Source organism: Eleginops maclovinus, chromosome 1, assembly GCF_036324505.1.
Source record: "Eleginops maclovinus isolate JMC-PN-2008 ecotype Puerto Natales chromosome 1, JC_Emac_rtc_rv5, whole genome shotgun sequence".
In the NCBI taxonomy this organism is placed as follows: Eukaryota; Metazoa; Chordata; class Actinopteri; order Perciformes; family Eleginopidae; genus Eleginops; species Eleginops maclovinus.
The window spans coordinates 13,181,076-13,199,785 of NC_086349.1; the positions used below are offsets into that span (position 1 = coordinate 13,181,076).

The window sequence follows — 18,710 nt, forward strand, 5'->3', positions numbered from 1 at the left end:
ACTGATATCTTGGCTGAGGATGTGAATATATCAGGTATCAAACATTGTGTATACAGAAAGTTTAAGGTTCTTGCTCACCTTTATGGAATATTTTCCTTTAGTCTGTAGTAATTTTTAAAACTATTTGATTTTCGGTAATATGTGAGGGCAGGATAGTTTAAACAGGATAGTTGTGTATTCAAAGGCTCTAATTTTCATAAGGCGAGAGGTGTATGCAAACGTATCCTGTTTGCATACACCTCTTGCCTTGGGTTGGTTCCAAAATGAGAAATCCACCACCTAAGAAATTAAACTCACTCAAACAACTCTAAAATCAACGTCTGCTTCTTCTTCACAGTTAAAATCAGCTTTTATTCCTCTTTATTTACATTTCCTTCTTAAATAACATACAGTGTAATGGGACATTAAATCATTGCACTGTTGCACTATTTTATTTATCTTATTTGCACCATGTATGTTGAGTTGTTGGAGGAGCATGGGATATAAGATTTTCATTGCCAACATATACGTTATATATGCTGTGCATATGACCAATAAAACCTTGAAACCTTGAAACTTTAAACACAATATCGAATAAAGTTGACTGGGAAGTGAATCAAATCAAATGAGCTTTTGGACCTTTTAGGATTGATGTTATTATTAAAAGGTTTTAGGTTGCAAAACTCATGAATCACACTAGTCATTTTCCATGGGCAGTGTCAATTGGTCTTATCAATCAGACAGCGGAGTCAAACAGTCATGAGCGTCTTGTGTTTGCTTATTAGATAATTGTCTGTGGTGAGCTGCTGTAGTCATAAAACGAAATGCGTGCTGCTTGCTGTCAGGTATCGCCAACCTGTTCAGCAGGATTGTTAAACGGATGCACCTCAGGCAGCAACAGTCATCCGCTTGTTAAATCCAACTGAAGAGCAGTCGTTGTCACCTTTCAGTCTTCCTGATACTGTATTATTGTTTTCTAAATGCCTGTTGATTGGCCACAGAGCTCAAGTAACTTAATCAATGAAGAATACCGATTGAACTAGATTTGATTGAACTAAAAATAAAACATCTTGGTAAGTGAAAGATAAGGGCTTAAATCACATCAGTAGATTAATTGTTAAGACAGATAAGATTGACTACCTGTCTTTCAACTTTCCTTAAAGGTACTGAGTTAATGTCTGCCTCTCACATGATTTGAATTGTAGTTGAGTTTAGTTTTACTGAGTACATTAGTAAGTGATGTGTGAAACACTTGACCTGCAGCAAGCAGGGACATGACAGATTGAATGCATGGCCAAAAGAAACACATTGTGACATATCCAAGTAAGCCGAAGATATCGTAACATGTCTTATTTTTTTATCTTAAGAACAACTCTCATTTGTCCGATGTTACTCAACTATAATTTGTTCATATATTACATTTGGCTAAGATAAGATAAGGTGTACTTTATTGATCCCAAATTTGTAAATGTTTTTATTGAAGCAGCATAAAAACAAGGCATTGCACATAAGTAGAAATTAAAAGAGAAGAAATAAACAATTCTAAGACTAAAACATCTCAAAATAGAAATAAAACAGCATTAGGGTATGATTTTAAGCAGCATTCCCTTAACAACAGTAAATAAATAGCTTTCACCCCTAGGCTGTATTAAGCAAGGCAGCGAAGTAGGTGATGATTAAAATAAAGGAAAAGGAAAGGGGAACACAGTCACTCTTTTACGATTAAGTGTTTGATTAGTTGTGAATGTTAATGTCTCTTAAGGATAAATATATATAATAAAATAAGTTCAATAAAAAAGTTAAGTCAGAAAGAGCTAAACACTGGCAAAACATTATTTCTCAAAAACAAAGTTAGTCTAACTCCTGACCATGACATAAACTTACTGTATGTCATCCAAGAGAGTCCTGTGATTCAAAGTAATGCTGTTAGAGTTTGTAGAAAATAATGAAATAGGAACACAGAATAGTGACAATATAACTACTTCTCAACTCTAGGAGCCTCTGAATCACTCTCTTCCTCAACGTTGATTGCCTTGGTGTGTTTTTGATTCATCATTTTTCGGAACTGTCATAATTAAACTGAATCTTTTACTGAGAAATCGAAACCAATCCATAGTAAACAGTGTCAATACTCGTGCGATAACACCTTTCAAGTCTGGTATTAGATCATCATGGAAAAATAAAAAGGTGAACTAGTTAAAACATGGGGCAAACATGGTGACTCACCCTTCTCTCAAAGTATTTCTCAGGAAAGAACCTGGGATTTTTACTGTGAGCTCATACCAGTTTCGGCTTTATTTCAGGTAGAGTTCATCTCCAAGTTTCCACCAAGTGGTAGAAATCGGCCCAAAAATTACAATAAAATATTACTCCTCACCTTAAACTCAAGACATAAATACAACTTTGGAAAAAATAAGGAGACCACTGCAGAATTACCATTTCCTCTGGTTTGACTATTTTTGCTGTATAGGTATGTGTTTGATTAAAATAAAAACAAATTCTATTTTATTCTACAAACTACTGACACCATTTCTCTGGGTTTGAATTCAACAGAATGGAATGGAATTGCTGACATAAATGGAGAGATTGATATTTAAGAAAAATGGGACGAGGTCTTTACATTTTTTCCAGAGCTGTAGTTCTTACTCAAGATATTTGAGGTAGCTAAAGGATACATTATATCTTGACTTTGGAGGATCAACAATTCCAGTTTCCCTAAACCTGTACCAGTTGACTTACAATATTTATGTTTACATGCTCAGATTTGAGAAGTATATATAGCATTTGACTAACTGTTTACTTGATAACATACCTAGAATTGTTAGCATATTTGCTTATATGTTTAATGTTATTTGACTTTTGTTAAAGCTCCAAGGTGGCAAGTCAAGATTATTTAAAAATCAATTAATGATAATTAATTTGACTCCATTATTTTCCATTAGTTTTTCTTGTTCCCTACCATTACACTGAAAGACAAAATTGTAACACCCCTTCCATCACTTTTCCGCGCATACAATTGACTGCAACATCATGAATACTTTCAGAGACTTTCTGAAACTGCTTCCCCATTCAATGCTTATTTGTCTTGACCATATATAACAGACTTCCTGGCCTAGATTTCAAGTAAGGCCTTTTGGGATGGTTTTTGTTTGAAGTGAAGGGACAAAGTTAGTGGGATTGTACAAACCAGCTAGTTTGAAATGACCGTAAACCTACATATTGGCTGATAACCTCCCTTTTCTCTCACTGTGAAAATAAACGTACCATAAAAATTACAGACTGTTCATTTCTTTGTAAGTGGGTAAACTATCTAAATTGGCAGGGGATCAAATACTTATTTCCTCCACTCTATATCCCTGTATATAAAGGATACTTCGGTATTTCTTAAAGCTTAAACTGCATATTTCTTTTAATCATATATATCACATCTATATAAAAGAAGAGACCTAAATGCCATTTTCATAATGTCATTCCCTCCGTGTGTGGTGGGTTGAACTTTGGCTCTCCCCGAGAAGTCACTCGCTTGTGTTTATCCAGACTCAGCGGGTGAGAGCAGCAGTGCTAAAGTCACGCCTTAGGCCACTAAAACGGAGTCTGGATATGAGGCCCCCAACATCAGGTGTCCAACAGAGAATCTGACGTGTTAAAGTTCTCACACAGGGCGACCATAAAGGAATCTTAATTGGACACTGGCTCTCCTTTGAAGGCAAGATCAGTCGAAGTCCAATACACCGTTTTAACTTTTCAATTGAGTAGATCTCTGTTTCGATCCCATCCTCAAGTTGACATGAGTATACGTATCAATACTAAGATCATGTTTACTTCAAGGTTAAAAATACACATGCACACACATAATGAAAATTGGGCATAATTTCATATTGTAATGCAAGTTGGATAAGGTTATGCTTTTCCTGGAACTCTGTTGATATCTGTTAAAAGGAACGCAGGAAAAAAACTGCAGTGATAATTTTTTGTCAAAGAAACATGCAACGCTTTGGGGACCACATGGACCCATATCAAAGTTAAATAACTACTACACATTTCATTGTGTGTAAAAATGTCACTTTACTGCAAGGCTATTGTGCTGCAAGCGATTCTGTTATGTTGTCCATTCGATACGTCTTCTAAGCACACATCTTGATTTTGGCTTTGCTTGAGCAATAAGGCCTTTAATATTGTTCTGCTTTTAACACACTCACATGTGCACTGCTGTCCAGTCGTAATTTGTTTTTGATTTGGTTAAAAAAGTTTTATATAAAGTGGGAATTCAAAAAGTGTATGGCCTCTCACAGTATGTGTAGTGCTCCTGTTGGCACTTTAGAGGATGACGACCTCTCCACGGCCTGATAAAGGCTGTATGGTGACAGCAGGGCTTCAGTGGCAGGAATGCTTGGAAGAACCGACTGCACACCAAGATCAGCAACTCTTCCAGAGTGAACACATTTATTCAGACAGGTTGTTAACTCATAAGCATCTCAACAAATAAACGATGAAGCAGAGGAATAGACCTCAGGAATGTTTTTAGCATTTTAAGATTAAATAACTACTATTGTAATATATGGATTTGTTTTAAAGTTTCATATTCCCTCGTAAAACTAATAACGTAATCCAGAGCATCACCTAAACTCACAAGATTGTCTCATAATTCCCATAATGGAGAGGAGAAACATGTAAAAAGTAAGTGTAGATTTAATTATACATTAAATATGTTCTTTCTTGCTGAGAGTTATTTAATAGATGTTTTTTTGTTATCAAACATCAAGAGTAAAGCAGGCCACACACATGCACAGATCTTCCCTTGTTTCCTCAAAAATGTGAAGTTGTTGCTTTTTTCCCCCCTATTCAAAGCTGTAGGTGTTTTGCATTGGGTAAATTTGGCTTGTGTTTCTAAGTGTTTTGGGATTCTAGGAGTTGATAGGTTTGAGTGTATGCAGAGGCAGCCACAGGTGTGAATGCCATGCGACTGAGGTCAGGAAGGGTAAAGTGAGAGTGTTCAGCTGTCTACTTAGATCAATGTGAAAGAGGAGAATGTTGTGACGGTACCAAACCACAGTATATAGTGAATCTAGCAACAAGCAGTCTAGCAACACAACATTACATGTGTTTGTTTGTTTGCATTTGCTTTATTTGGGCATTTAGCAGCTTTACTAATCCTGAGTGACATTTAGGCAGACACTTTTGCAGACGCAGGGATAAAAACTGCAGCGGAAAGGCTTAAAAATGTTTCCCAACCAGTGTGTACATGTGTTCAAACTTGTCAAGCCAGTCATCACATCAGAAAACGTCTTTATTTTGTTGTTTTTACAGTGTATTGCTCCATTTCGCAGCAGTGCAAAATGCAATATTTTAAAGTTCCTCATAAATAACAAACATATCATAAATAAACAAGTATCACCACATTGAACACAAAATTCAAAAAAGCTACAGTCACATTGGAATTGCACAAATGGATTTAAGATGAGCAACTTCTTTATTTACAGTTCAATCAGCAGATTGGAGGCAAAAGTCTTATGTGGTTTTCTCTGCCTCTCTACTCAAAGTCTTGCCCTGATCCACAGCAACTTTTACAGAATAACAGCATGTTTGTAAGACCACCACAGCCCCTATTCTACTGTGTCCACTCAAACCAATGCAAAGTAAGGTAGGTATAGATTAAAAGAACCGGATCAACAAAATCCTTTAAAAAAAAAGGCAACTTCTCAGAAGTTTGGAATAATATCACTGCACTATACATGAACTCAACTGAACCCAGGTATTAACCGAGTCAAGATCACTCAAAAGTTATCAATTTATTTTAGACAATGCAAGTCCAGTGTGACATTCCAAAGTCACCCACCACTTGTTCTATAGCCAGTATATTTGTTTTTAATTGTACAGTTGTTTCTGAATAGAGCTGGATCAATTTCAAACATGAGGTAATATAACAAGACACCACTCTTAATTATGTATGGAATGAAATATGACAGCACCAAGTGTCAACAGCATTACTCATTAGTGTCAAGTGTTGGTATACAGTAGGTAAACTAGTAACTGCTTCAATGTCGTGTTGAACTGTCATGGGTCCAAGGATTACATCCACCTTCATATCTACCTTCAAAATAAATAAATAAGTAAATGAAGACAATTTAAAGTTGTTTCATTAGCTAATCTGTAGTTTTGCAAGCAGCTAAATTATTTTTGCACAAATGTAGCGGACATAAGGTTTGATGTGCGTTCATGCTTGTGGCAGTGAAGAAACATGAAGAAATGTAAATAAAATGCTTCATATCAAATTGCAACAATCATTCCCCTTAACCAGGAGAAACTCCAACCTCACTCACACCCTCGACATTCTCTTTGTCTTCTCTGTTAAAGATATGCAATTCACACTCCTAAATAAATATATTAAAACACTCTTAAATAGGCATAGGTCTGATCGGTTTCCTTCTTCAAGTATCTTTTAAACAGAATATATTAGAATGTATACATTTTTATACATATAGTTCAACATAAATATTCTGTTTATAAAAAAAGGATTTAAACTCATGTACACTTCTGAGGGCCTTCTCTGTTGTCTGTGAGCATGCTTTCTTGCAGTGTAGGAGGGGTTTATAACATTTCTGCCACCTAGTGTGGCATAGGAGCACTACAACAATTTATTCTCCGGTTGGGAGCCGATGCCAATATGTAAACATGCGTGGTATACACAGTCAAAAGCTACATTCCAAAAGCAAAATCCTTCAGTTTCTCTTTTTTGTACATTATTGCAAAAACCCTGACATCAAAAGAAAAATATTGCAAAGGACAACAAATTGCAAGGACATCAAACCAAAAAACATTTACATCACATGGAATTAAGTGCCCACCACGTTTCACAATGAGTGTATCAAACACTAGAGTGGTGGGAAATAAAGTGGAGCTTGAGGAAAAATCGGTCAATGTAACACATCCAGGAACATCTTAAAGAGAGCAAGAGCTGGTATCCATCCGATGGAGCTGTACACTGGAGTTTCAGGCAACCAGACCAAACTTAGTGCAGTTCAGAATGAATGGCAAACTTGGTAAAAGTAGTATGATTTGTTTAACCATGATATTAAAATCTGGGTGGATCTTAACTGTTTATGAAAAATAATTACGGGTAGTTACGCGTAGAAAATCTTATTTGAGATTACTGTGCACATAAACACGTTTTTTTTTTCCATTTTTCAATTAAAGTTTCATCATGTCCATTTTTCAAAACAATGTTTGCCCAACATTCACGAAGAGTGCCACTAATTCTGGAGGAAACTGTAAATGATCAAAGCCAGGAGCCTCCATCAATTCATTTACCTGTCCACTCCCCTCCTCCTCCCCTACTCAAACCGAGCAGTTGCGTCTCTTCCCAGAGCCAGTCTGGGCTATAGCAGCAGAGGCTGAGGTCAGCCAAGCGGTGACCCCGTGTCAAAGGCTGGTGGAGGAAACCGAGAGGGTGGGTGAGGAGGGTGGGGGGAAGTTCAGCAGCTCCAACACAGCTACGCCCACGCTGCTGCGCCGTGTGAACATGCAGGAGGCCGCAACCCATTTGTTGCTGCGCGGGTTGTACTTCTCAATGGAGTTCAGACTGGAGCTGCCATCGTTTCCTCCCACCGCGTACAACCAGCCATCCATAGCCACCAGGTCATGGGTGCTCCTAATAATACATAAAAACTAATTCAGTATAATAAATTCCACATTTATTGTAAAGGCATATTTTTTATACACCACATTAGTATTAATTCCTGAGGTAATATCAGGAATATATAATCACGTATTCTGTTTAATCTAGAGAACTACTGAGGCAGCCCCTTTACAGTTGATGCAGTCTGGGCTTTGCATCACATTCACAGAATAGAGCCTACTGCATGAACATTATCTCTAATTGCATAGAAAAAGTGAAAAGGACAATATTCTGTGATGTTACAGATAAGAAATCAACTGCTAGGTTTGAATTAAAATGACACAACTTTTATATTATAGCAGTAGCTCATCATTAACACAAGGGAGGGTTGTTCCTGTGCCACACTGTTGGAGGACACCAGGAACCATTGGACCATTGGGAAAGTGGGACAATTAAGAGTCAAAACCCTGTTCTTGGCAAATACAATTATTGTACAATATATTCACATTGGCACATATGTAAAATGGTTTAAAAGAGTGATAAGAATAATGGTCAATGAGTTGTGATGTTTTGAACTATGTAAATGGAGCCTCCTGGCAACTGGATAAGAAAAGAACAGAAAGCCATGCAGCTGATTAACACATGGGTTATTCATGGGGTTGCATAGTCAACTGTAGTCAGGTTTCCCTGCTTCTGATGTTTGTCTCAGAGTGTGTGTGTGTGTGTGTGTGTGTGTGTGTGTGTGTGTGTGTGTGTGTGTGTGTGTGCATGCGTGTGTGCATCTAAAGGCCTAGATAACAATTTAATCTGCCGATGTGTCCTAAAAAACATTTCTAAATCTCCCTGCCTGATGCTGTTCTTATCGTATCAATACAATGCTGTGGGTGGGTGCATGCTAGTCTGCTTTAATCACTGCACAACTTTTATTTTCTAAGAAAAAAGAAAGAGCCCTCTGTTGGAAAATAGGTCATTTGATGTTTATGCCGTAAGAGGGTTAAGGAAAGTAAGGAAGACATCCAAATGCCCCAGATCCTACGCCTTGAAGAGTAGAGATTTTTTCCAGAGCAAAATAGCCGCAGCAGGGGTACCTTTATGAAAAGCTCTACACAGACAGTTTGATTCTGTAGCCTTTGTAGAAGAGATAATATCTTTTATTCAGTTGTAAGCAAAACTGGAGTTATCAAAGTGTTATTCCCCCTCCCTCATAAGGAAGTCACATGGTTTTTAAGAAGCCTAAAAAGACACGATAAAGCTAGGCAGGCCTAAACAAAAATCTTGAGAGCATTTAAGGTAAATGCATTACAGAAAGGAGTAACTGTGATTTCAACCAGTGCCCTTTCTGGTACATTCTTGATTTAAAAAAGAATACCTCTTTCTTTTTAATCCTATAATTACTTGACACTTTGTCAACATTGTGTCTGCCAATTAATTATTTAATTGAATTAGTAGAACCGGGTCATCCTGAAGGCTAAGTTGGCAAAGATGTCTCTCACTAAATTACACTCCCTGTATTCCTTCCAGGTTCGGTTTCATATTTCATCGCCTCTCCATTGAAAGTGGCTTTCTCTTTTTCTTAAGTATTTTAACATATTGAAAGGCATCTCTCCGTTTGTGATATTATAGTAAGGAGTACATTAGGCTGCCAGCTGCTTCATTACTTGCTCTGGTGACTCTCATCTCTGACATTTAAAAAGGGGGTCTTCCCAGTCAGACATTTATCTCTGCAGAGCTAATTATGCAGTTTCACTCTTTCATTTTTAGTTGTGACAGCAACACGTTGTATTTGCCACATCATTTCTGCTTGTTGGAGCTGTGTTTTAAACACATCCATTTCAATCTTGTCACTGTACCTGGGCTTGATTATTCAGTTCAGACTAATATGAGTTGTGGGTGCAGGCTGACCTGCGTATGTTCATGGGGGCCACTCCCTCCCAGGTGTTGGCCTTCGGGTTAAACCGCTCCACAGAGTTCAGGCAGCTGGTGCCGTCGTTGCCTCCTGCGACATACAGCATGCCGTCCAGCACCGCCACTCCGGCACTGCTGCGCCGACTCAGCATGTTGGCAATAGCTGTCCATGTGTTGCTCTGTTCATTATATCAAGAGACTGAGCATTGGTCACATGTTTATGGATACATCTGTTGAGCACTTTTTTTCTCTGCATTCAGTTAGTCCTGGCAACAAACAAGCGTCTTTGATGATACATTTAACAGCATGCAACAACATACCTGGGGATCATATTTTTCCACCGTTGCGAGATGTGAGGAGCTGTCGTAACCTCCCACTGCATACAAGCTGCTATCTGCAGGGGGAATGGGAGGAAACATTTCAAATGTAAATATTAGCAGTTGAATAACAAGTTGTAACACCTTCTTGATTCAAGACATTGAAATGGAGACAGTGAAAAATAAACATACAGTTCATCATATTATGTTTTCAAGAAAGTTCCTTCATACCCAGAGTTGCTACTCGGACATATCGTCTACGGGTGCTCATGGCAGCAATGGAGGTCCAGGTACTGGTCAGAGGGTCGTAACGCTCTGCACTAAAAGAGGAGAAAAGTACAAACTTTTACTTGATATCATAACACTGAAAGGCGGCCCTATTTAGATTAAGGTCTTTATGAACTGGAAAAAACAGGACCAAGACAAACCAAAAAGGGAATCAACAATGTAGTACTTTTTGTTTTAAAGTCTCAAGATGTTCAGCATTCATCACAAAAATGTTAGTTTGTGTGTACCTGTTAAGGCAGGAAGCTCCATCATAACCCCCAGCAGCGTACAGCAGGCCATGCAGGACCGCTACACCCAAACAGCTCCGCCTTGTTCCCATGGAAACTTCAGGTTGCCAGGAGTTAGTGATGGGGTCGTAGGACTCTACGGTAGCGAGGTCTGAGGTGCCATCATACCTGAGAGGACGTGGATATAAATAAATCAAAAAAAGGCTTTTTGAGGACTGACGTGGAAGCATTTTGCCTCAAAGGAAACCTAATTTGTTGTTTGTTTGTTGTTGACTAATGGGTTGAATTGGTCTAGTATTAAATGAGAATGCTGCATCCACCAAATAGGCCGTAATGTAATCGATAAGGACAATTATAGTTAAAAGTGTTTGTTCTTGCCACTGTAATATTGTAACTTTAAGCGTCTGACAACTTTATGGAAAAGACAGTACTACAGAGACACAAACCTTTTCTTTACCTATTGCTTGATACAGTCTGCACTGTTGAACTTACATTTTAACCATTATATTTTGGTAACAAGTGACATGCCACATTCAGAAATGGATGACCAAGCGAAAGCTAAAGAAACAATTGTATTTCTCTGGAGGGTCCTTTCCATTTTGTGCCAGGCACAAATAATAACAATCTGAGCTTGTCAGTAGAAAAAAATATTGCATTGTAGCCTGTTTTGTGCTGCTGTCTGCAGCTTTCTTTCTCAATACTGGGCCAATTACAAAAATGTTTTCCCTATAGGTCACTCGGTAACATAGGAAAATAGATGATTTAAAAGATTTCACTTTCAAATGATCTCTGAAAGAACGCAAAAAATGCCAATTACAAATACTTTTTGTTTTGAAGAAAGCCAAAAAACAAACAAGTGCTTTGATCAGGAGCACAAGGATAAAGCAGTTTTGCCTAATCATCCCCATTATTTTACGTGTATCATACACATGTTCAAGCTTTGTGAAAGTCAGATTTTGTTCTTATCATACAATGTAGGGTTTGATTTGGAGATGAGATGGTGAGTTAATTAGTTTCTCACCACTTACCCTCCAACAGCGTAAAGTCTATTCCCAATGGCTGCCACTCCCACCCGTGCCCGCCGAGTGGACATGGACGCCACCATGTGCCAGCGATCAGTCCTGGTGTCATATGCCTCGCAGTCTCCATGAATGGCAAACAGGCTGCCCCCACCTGCAGATACAAAAAAACACAATGTGGTGAATAACAATGCTTTGAGGTCCAGCAGTAAAGTAAAAAAAAAAATTTTTTTTAAAAAGGACGGATAAAAGATAGTAAAGGAGCAGTGATTTTAGCCAATGTATGCTATAATTTCTTGATAAAATAAACCAATACTAAGTAACTTTTATGCTCATAACTTTTAGCCTTAACTGTCAGATAAGGTAAAACTAGTTTTTCACTTTACTGCAATGCACACACTAAGACCTCGAAAATATTTGAACTGTTTATATCACAGTGCCACTAAAATCCCAACATCTTGTCTCACATAATTTTTTTATCTCCCAGCTGTAAAAATATGGATGCTTGCAGTGACATCAGAAGCTAAAGTTATTTAAAGTGTGGTCTAAGTGTACCCTAGTGGGTACCTTCAGGGGCACACTGACCAACGGCGAAGAGTACAGGGCTAGCGCCCTCACAGCGTCGTGGGCGCGTCCGGCTGTTGCTGAGGACCCCTCTCTGCTCGGGCATCAGGTGGTACTTTAGAGCCTCGATCAGGAGGTCCTTGCACTCTGAGTGGTGACGCACCAACAGCTCTGTATCCACGTTGCTCATCAGAAAGTCTCGCTTCAGCAGCGGCAGCCGCACACACTTCATCAGCTAACAGAAGAGATAGTGGGTGGTTCAGGAGCTAATTTTTTTACCAAGAAGTTTAGTCAAACTTAAATCATTAGGTGTTAAGAAATAAGATTAGTAAGGAAGTCTTACCCAAGGTACATGCTGCCTGCGTCCATCTACATCATGTTTCACCCAGCTCAACACAGCCCGGTACACTTCCTCTTCAGATGGCACATTGAGATTGTCACTGGAGATCAAATCCAGGACCTGGATGGACAAGACAAAGTAGATGGAGAAAGACATTTAATTTAATCATTTACAAGAGTAACTTGTAACTTCAAAAGCATGGTCCCTTTTATTCAACTTTTACCATCAAAAAAGCACGAGGGGGATAAAAAAACATGACAACACAGTAAGTTGTAGGAAGTAAGTTGATTTGGCCATAAACAGCATTATTTCCTGTGCGTTGAACATGACTTTGTCTGCCTTGCTTCCATGATTTTTTAAACTTTATTCGGACTGATATTTGAGAGGAATGGAAGTGCTCTGTTTTTGCTAATGAAATATTATCATCAATTTTTTAAAAAGCGGACAAACAATAATTTCCGGTACCATTTTTAACATTCACACACAAATGCTTATGTGTCATATTGAGGTCAGTATGCGTGTAGTGGCGCTGTGATATATTTAGGACATATAGCATTAAGTACATATAGGTTTCCACTACTTATGTATGTGTGACACAGCAAGTGCTGCAGTCTGAGTGGCTGGCTGGCACTGTTCCCAGATCAACCCAAAGCTGGCCGGCTGGGTGGGGCCAGAGCAGCCAGCTGCTGCAGCTGTCCTGCCTGTCCAGGGCAGATCAGGGCAACGGTTAGCAGCTTCCCAGGAACAGCCCGCACTAATCCCAAGTCACATAGAGAAATACTGCCATCGCTGCTGCTGCTGCCCCGCCCTGCAGTCTCCCTTACTAGCTGCATATATACACACTGCATCACATTATCACAAACAAACATTTGTATGTGTGTATGCACATGCAGAGGATATTGGGATTACGAGTGTATCAACTGTCTGTAGTCTTGCATCAGGAATGCATGAATGAAAAAGCAGTTTTGGCTGAATAAAGATGCTTGTTATGTCTTTGTATACAATAGACAGTAATTCCGATGCATCCATCCTTTGTTGTCTTTAAATTATCATCCATGTGATGCTATATCAGCTAGGCAAAACCAAATCAGACAACCCTGCCATGCCTTGTCACTTCCTTCCCCTAACACAAAAGAAATATGGGGCATATTTAACAGCTCCATTGGTTGTATGGAGCAGCCAGTACATTAATCTAAATCGGCTGCAGAAGCATGACGGACACAGAAGAGCAGGGGACCGTGAGCTAAAGGAAATAGAGAACAGAAACAGAAAATAAACTTTATTTTTGTATCAGTTTTTGTGCAGCTTAGCTTTCAGTGTTTAAATGGACACTGCACACTCACTCGGATTGCAGTTTTAGTCTCAGGGATTTGAAAGCCAAATGCAGAGAGTGTGATTTACTATGATAGAGCACAGTCTCTTCAGTGCAGAGGGGATTTTTCCTCGGAGAAGCAACAAGATAATGTTGAAATTATACTGGTGGCTGTTACTTACTTATCACTGCAACTAATTCGGTCTGGCAAGGTATTTGTTTGAAACAAACACCATTTCCTGTGACATACGATGCAGTTCTCTTCCTTATTGAGAGATTAACACAAACCCGTTGAACTCACACCTGACTGGAGCAAAAGTATCACCTTCTGTTGTTTTTTTTTTTGTTTTTTTTAATGGAGCCTCATATTGTGAGGCTAATTTAAAAAAAGACAAAAATGTAAGAAACAATAAGGGATCAAATATTCACGCATGCATGGACAGCCAAACTACCAAAACACACAGAGAGAGCGTGACTTCATTCTCTGCTCAGGATGCCAATACTCTTACTATATGTTCACATAGCAAATAGTTGTTTGCTGCTATATTCATGCTCTGAATGACGTGTATAGAACCTTCAAAGTAATATGATTCCCAACAGATGTCTTATAGTAAGCTGAGCGTGGTCTGGTCAGAAAATATTGTTGTCTAGTGGGCAGTGGCTTTTAAATTGAAAAAAGTATTCTACTTTTACACCCATGTGCCCCATGACAACTGTATATAACAAAGCTGCTCAATCTCATGGTAAGCAGTTGGTAATAAAAATTAATGAAACAGTTAACAGAATGCAGATTTAACGACAACTGTGTCAGATGATGAATATAGCACCGTTAATCCCTTTAAAAGCACCAGTGGGACACAGCAGGAGATGGAAAAATCATCACTCTTACCTGTTTCAGAGGCAGCAACATGAACTCCTCTGTCTTGGAAACCTCCACAAAGTGCTGCAGAACATACTTGTGTGCAGACTTGAGCAGGTCGCTGCAGGAGTGCGTGTCAGCGAAGCCCCGGATGCCCAGGCAGTTGGAGGGGTCCAGCTGACTGAGGAGGAACTTACAGCAGGCGTCTCGTACCCCGTTGAGCTGCAGCAGGCTTGCTGCTGGGAGCAGCGTCTAGAGTGCAATTACAGGTGGAAACACACTGAGTATGTTGCGCTTTGATGAATGAGGTCAAATTAAAAGTCTAATTCAATTTTCTTTTCTATAAATCTAAAATCTTCTACCATACCTGCACGTTTCCTTCCCCAACCACAATCTCAGCTGTGTAGGCGTACTGGACCAGCTGCTCCAGAGCCTGACAGTCGATGTCATGGAGGGTCACATGGGTCTGCCGACTCTCTGACATCTCGTCTACATGAACGCAAAGGAAAGCGGTTACATTTTTCATGTGAGTAATAAACTCTCTCTCACACTGTTTCATCATGCTGGCACATGGCAGTCCCTGATATATACAGAATTTGGAAAAATGTTTTGCATTACAAATGTATATTACACATTTGTAATGCAAAACATTAATATATTGGACTTTGATCAAATTCTAATTCATTTTACAGCACTTATCAACAATCAAATGTTGTTAGCAGAAATCACTTTATTATTATCGCTTATTAATTAGCAGAAATTACAAGCACATATCTATAGAGTTGTTGCTGTTTTGATGATCGTGAAAGATGTGGAGATTCTTTTCAAATGGTCTAAGTGACTGGGTCAGACAAGAGATATCCTGGCAGCTGAGTCTGAAAGCCAGACAAGTGACTGTCAGGAGACTCATTGTACCCTCACACAGCAGTTGTACTGGGAGGGAATGTGAAACTCACACACACCTCAACTGACCACCTGTGCCCCAGACAGGAAAAGGGGGAAGGAAGCCATGATGCCAAAAGGATGAGGTGGCCTTCACTTCACATGTTGTTGTTCATTGTTGTGATATCAAACTCTTGAGCAACAGAGCAAAATGATGCAGTGAGCTTAATGTGTCTGAGGCATGATACATGCCGTGCTTGCATGGGTTTCAGAGATAAAAGTACAAAACCAAGCAGAGACAGACTGAACTTACTGGTAAACATAGCGTGAAAGTAGGGGCTGCAGGATGCCAGCACCACTTTGTGCGCCTTGATTTCTTTGTTAGAGACATGCAGCACAATGTCACACAGCAGGCCACGTTGTCGCATCCGGTTCATGGACACGAAGGAGTCGTGGTAGTGGCGCTTAGAGTTGTGTGAGATGCTGTGGCCATCACGGTTGAGCAGCTGCATGCCCCCCTCCATCATGGTGCCGGACGTGGCAGTTGCTGGCTCTTGCCTTGGCCGCAACTGAAATGAACAGAAAAAACATTTTCATGCCAATTTATACGAATGTCAGCAACTTGCAGAAGCTTTGTCAGCAGGAAAGTTTAACCTCCAAAGCTTACTTGATCTGCTAGAAGGTGTTATATGTCCAGAGTAATCATTGTACCTATTGTTTCTGTGATAGTGACTATCCTGACAGCTGTGACAAGAAGCCAACTAGCATGAAAGAAATCTCAGTACAATTACAAAGTGTAGTAGGTTAGCTGACCTGTTTATTTGACACCGAGTGTCAAGACTGATTAGATTGCATTTTAACAATAGAGTCAAGAGATGGATATTATTACACAAACTGGTTCGTGTCAATGCATGCTTTAATCTATTGGACAGTCATGGTTTATTTAGTTGCAATGACTCCGTTTAGCAAGTGTATTTCCACCAGAATTAGCTGTGTAACCCAAAAACCTCACCCCAGCTGCAGCCTCGGGTTAGGCAGGGTAAGAGGTGGGGAGGATGTAGCCTGAGTTAGCCATTTCTCTTGTAGTCTCATCTCCCAGGCTCTCTGATGGAGAACGCACTTCAAAAAGTTGCATAACCCTCATCACGCGTTATTTTAGGAGTTGTAGTCTGATGAATCTTTAGGATGCACTAAGGCTAATACTAGATGGATGTTAACCAGAAAACTATATTAATATCAAATAAAACATGCGGAATTGGATACATTACAGGTTTGAAGAAAAGGGCATATGAGTAGAAGCTAATGGGTTTGAAAAGTATAAGCCAGTTATTCCAAACTACTTTCATGGAGAGCCTCCACATGATGAATGGTTAAAATATCCTTAAGGGGCCTCTGGTGATGCTTTTCATTTTAAATTCATTATTCATGTTTGTATATATATATATATATATATATATATATAAAGGAGGAGGTTGTTTTACGATAACACAAGTCTATTAGAACACACGGCAGCTACCACTGACCCATAAGTGAAGAATATTGATCAGTGTGAGGCCAATTAATGCGACACTTAAGAACAACAAACATGTTATTGATTCTTCTTAAGTTGAGTGCAGGTGTCTCTCTGGCTTAATACAAATTGCAAAATGTATTTGCTTCAAAATTATGTTGTACTCTGTCCAGGGGCACTCTTTTAACTACTCAGCACTGCCCACAGAGAATCATCTCAAATGTCACCACAGCTGCCTGGCGACTAGCTCCGGGGTCCCATTTTCCAAAACACAATGGACCACCAAAACACACCAACCATGTTCCTCTGTGAGGGAACAATCTGCTCTCATGCCCCAGGGAATAATAATGAGAAAATGTTGCACATTTAGAAATGAATAAACAGCAGGCTGAGGCAGAAGTAAAAACACAATAATTGTCATAGTTAAAACTAACAAAGAGTTAAGCACTTGTCCTGTTCATCCCAGGCTTGTATCTTAAAATCTCTCCTCGCTCTGGCTTAAAAACGTAGGCTACCATCAACTCAAAGACTCAGGCTTCTTAACAGACATGCACAATCTGGATGGATTCACAAATGTTGCATTGTAATATTTTTTGGACAAGATGATGTTTCTATTCATCGATCAGCCTCCTTCTGAGCTCTGAAGGAACCCCAACCCCCCACCCCATCTATTTTGAATAACAACAGCTATCAGCTGCTGCAGAATGAATGTGTCATTTCTTTACCGATGGTTGTGTTGCGGTTATCCTTGGACGCAGTATCTTCCTCACAGTGATGGGAAATAAATCATCAGCTGTCGCAGTCAGATTGGTTTAAAAGTGTTACCAGTGTCTGGCTTTCTGTCCATATTCTGACTCAGGCATACGAAATATGAAAAAAAGCCTCTGTTTCGTGCTGTATGCGGTTGACGTCAATGCAAAAAAACTGCATGAAAGCTGACATCGGTTTTTTAAGGTGGAGCTGAAACTGCCGGCGGTGAAGAAGCAATGCTGCTTAAGCTGTTAAAATGTGGTGCATTGAGACGAGTATTGCAGGTTAGAGATACATAGGATGCTGTTTCTTAAACTCAAATGTCAAACATTTGTAAGCGGTGTTTGTTTATAATTTGACGAGACACATACGACCTTAAGTGCCTCCTTTTGTCTGGTCAGTGCGGAAGTGCGTTCGATAAAAGAATCTAAGCGAGTGCGAAAGGGGGGGTTTTACTTAAAAGCTCCATGATTGGCCAGAACCTGAACCACCCCCGCCTCGGTTACCCCGGTCAACAAATCAAACAACACACAAACCAATGTTTTAACTTGTTGTAATCACAGAGGGCGATTTTACACTGTATTTGTTTTTCTTCTGTTTAAATAAAATACAAGTCACGGCTGCATAACTTATTTCATATGAATAACACATGCTATTGGTTAGGTGTAGCTAATGTTAGCTCTGAAGGACTCACCACCAGCCGTCGTCGGTGTCGATGTGACAGCAATGATACCTTCCTGTTTTTAAACTTGCCCAGCTTTGTGGCTGTGTACTGCAACCGATTATAAACTAAAAACCAAGATCCTTGATCTGCGAGTCTTTAGCAACCTGTATCTCATGAATGCAGCTGATCATTTAATAGAAATTCACGTGCAGCATCAAAACACTGCTTGTTCTTGTGTGCAGTTTTGACAGTGAAATACCGAGGTTGTCGTCACCGCCAACTGTTTTTTATTTATCTCAGGTTGGATTAGCCTTTGATGAAAAAGAGGTCCTGGTAGTCATTATAATGAAACACACTGACTGAAGACTGCAAACTAGCTAGGATATTTATAAAAATAATAGATTTTTGGAAAATAATAATTTTGTACGGCAAATACTGATACACATTATAATAATGAGTTTTGAGTTACTTAGTCATTC

At 39.3% G+C, this 18,710-nt stretch overlaps 1 protein-coding gene across 3 annotated transcripts; it reads right to left on the reverse strand.

Annotated features, from left to right (window-relative positions):
- Positions 1 to 5,248: 5,248 nt before the first annotated feature.
- klhl17 (kelch-like family member 17) lies at positions 5,249 to 18,492 on the reverse strand. Of its 3 annotated transcripts, none has more exons than XM_063882763.1 (12): positions 18,262 to 18,492; positions 15,621 to 15,876; positions 14,793 to 14,914; positions 14,456 to 14,677; positions 12,258 to 12,374; positions 11,918 to 12,149; positions 11,360 to 11,504; positions 10,332 to 10,499; positions 10,048 to 10,136; positions 9,820 to 9,893; positions 9,497 to 9,678; positions 5,249 to 7,627 (listed from the first exon to the last, which is right to left on the reverse strand). In XM_063882763.1, exons 2-12 carry the CDS (start codon positions 15,832 to 15,834, stop codon positions 7,399 to 7,401), a joined length of 1,794 nt encoding a protein of 597 aa, XP_063738833.1. In that variant the 5' UTR covers positions 15,835 to 15,876; positions 18,262 to 18,492; the 3' UTR covers positions 5,249 to 7,398. The 3 variants fall into 3 exon arrangements, with proteins under 3 accessions (XP_063738833.1, XP_063738843.1, XP_063738828.1); XM_063882773.1 differs by lacking the exon at positions 18,262 to 18,492 and adding an exon at positions 17,543 to 18,235 and having other exon boundaries at positions 11,936 to 12,149; XM_063882758.1 differs by lacking the exon at positions 18,262 to 18,492 and adding an exon at positions 17,543 to 18,235.
- Positions 18,493 to 18,710: the final 218 nt, after the last annotated feature.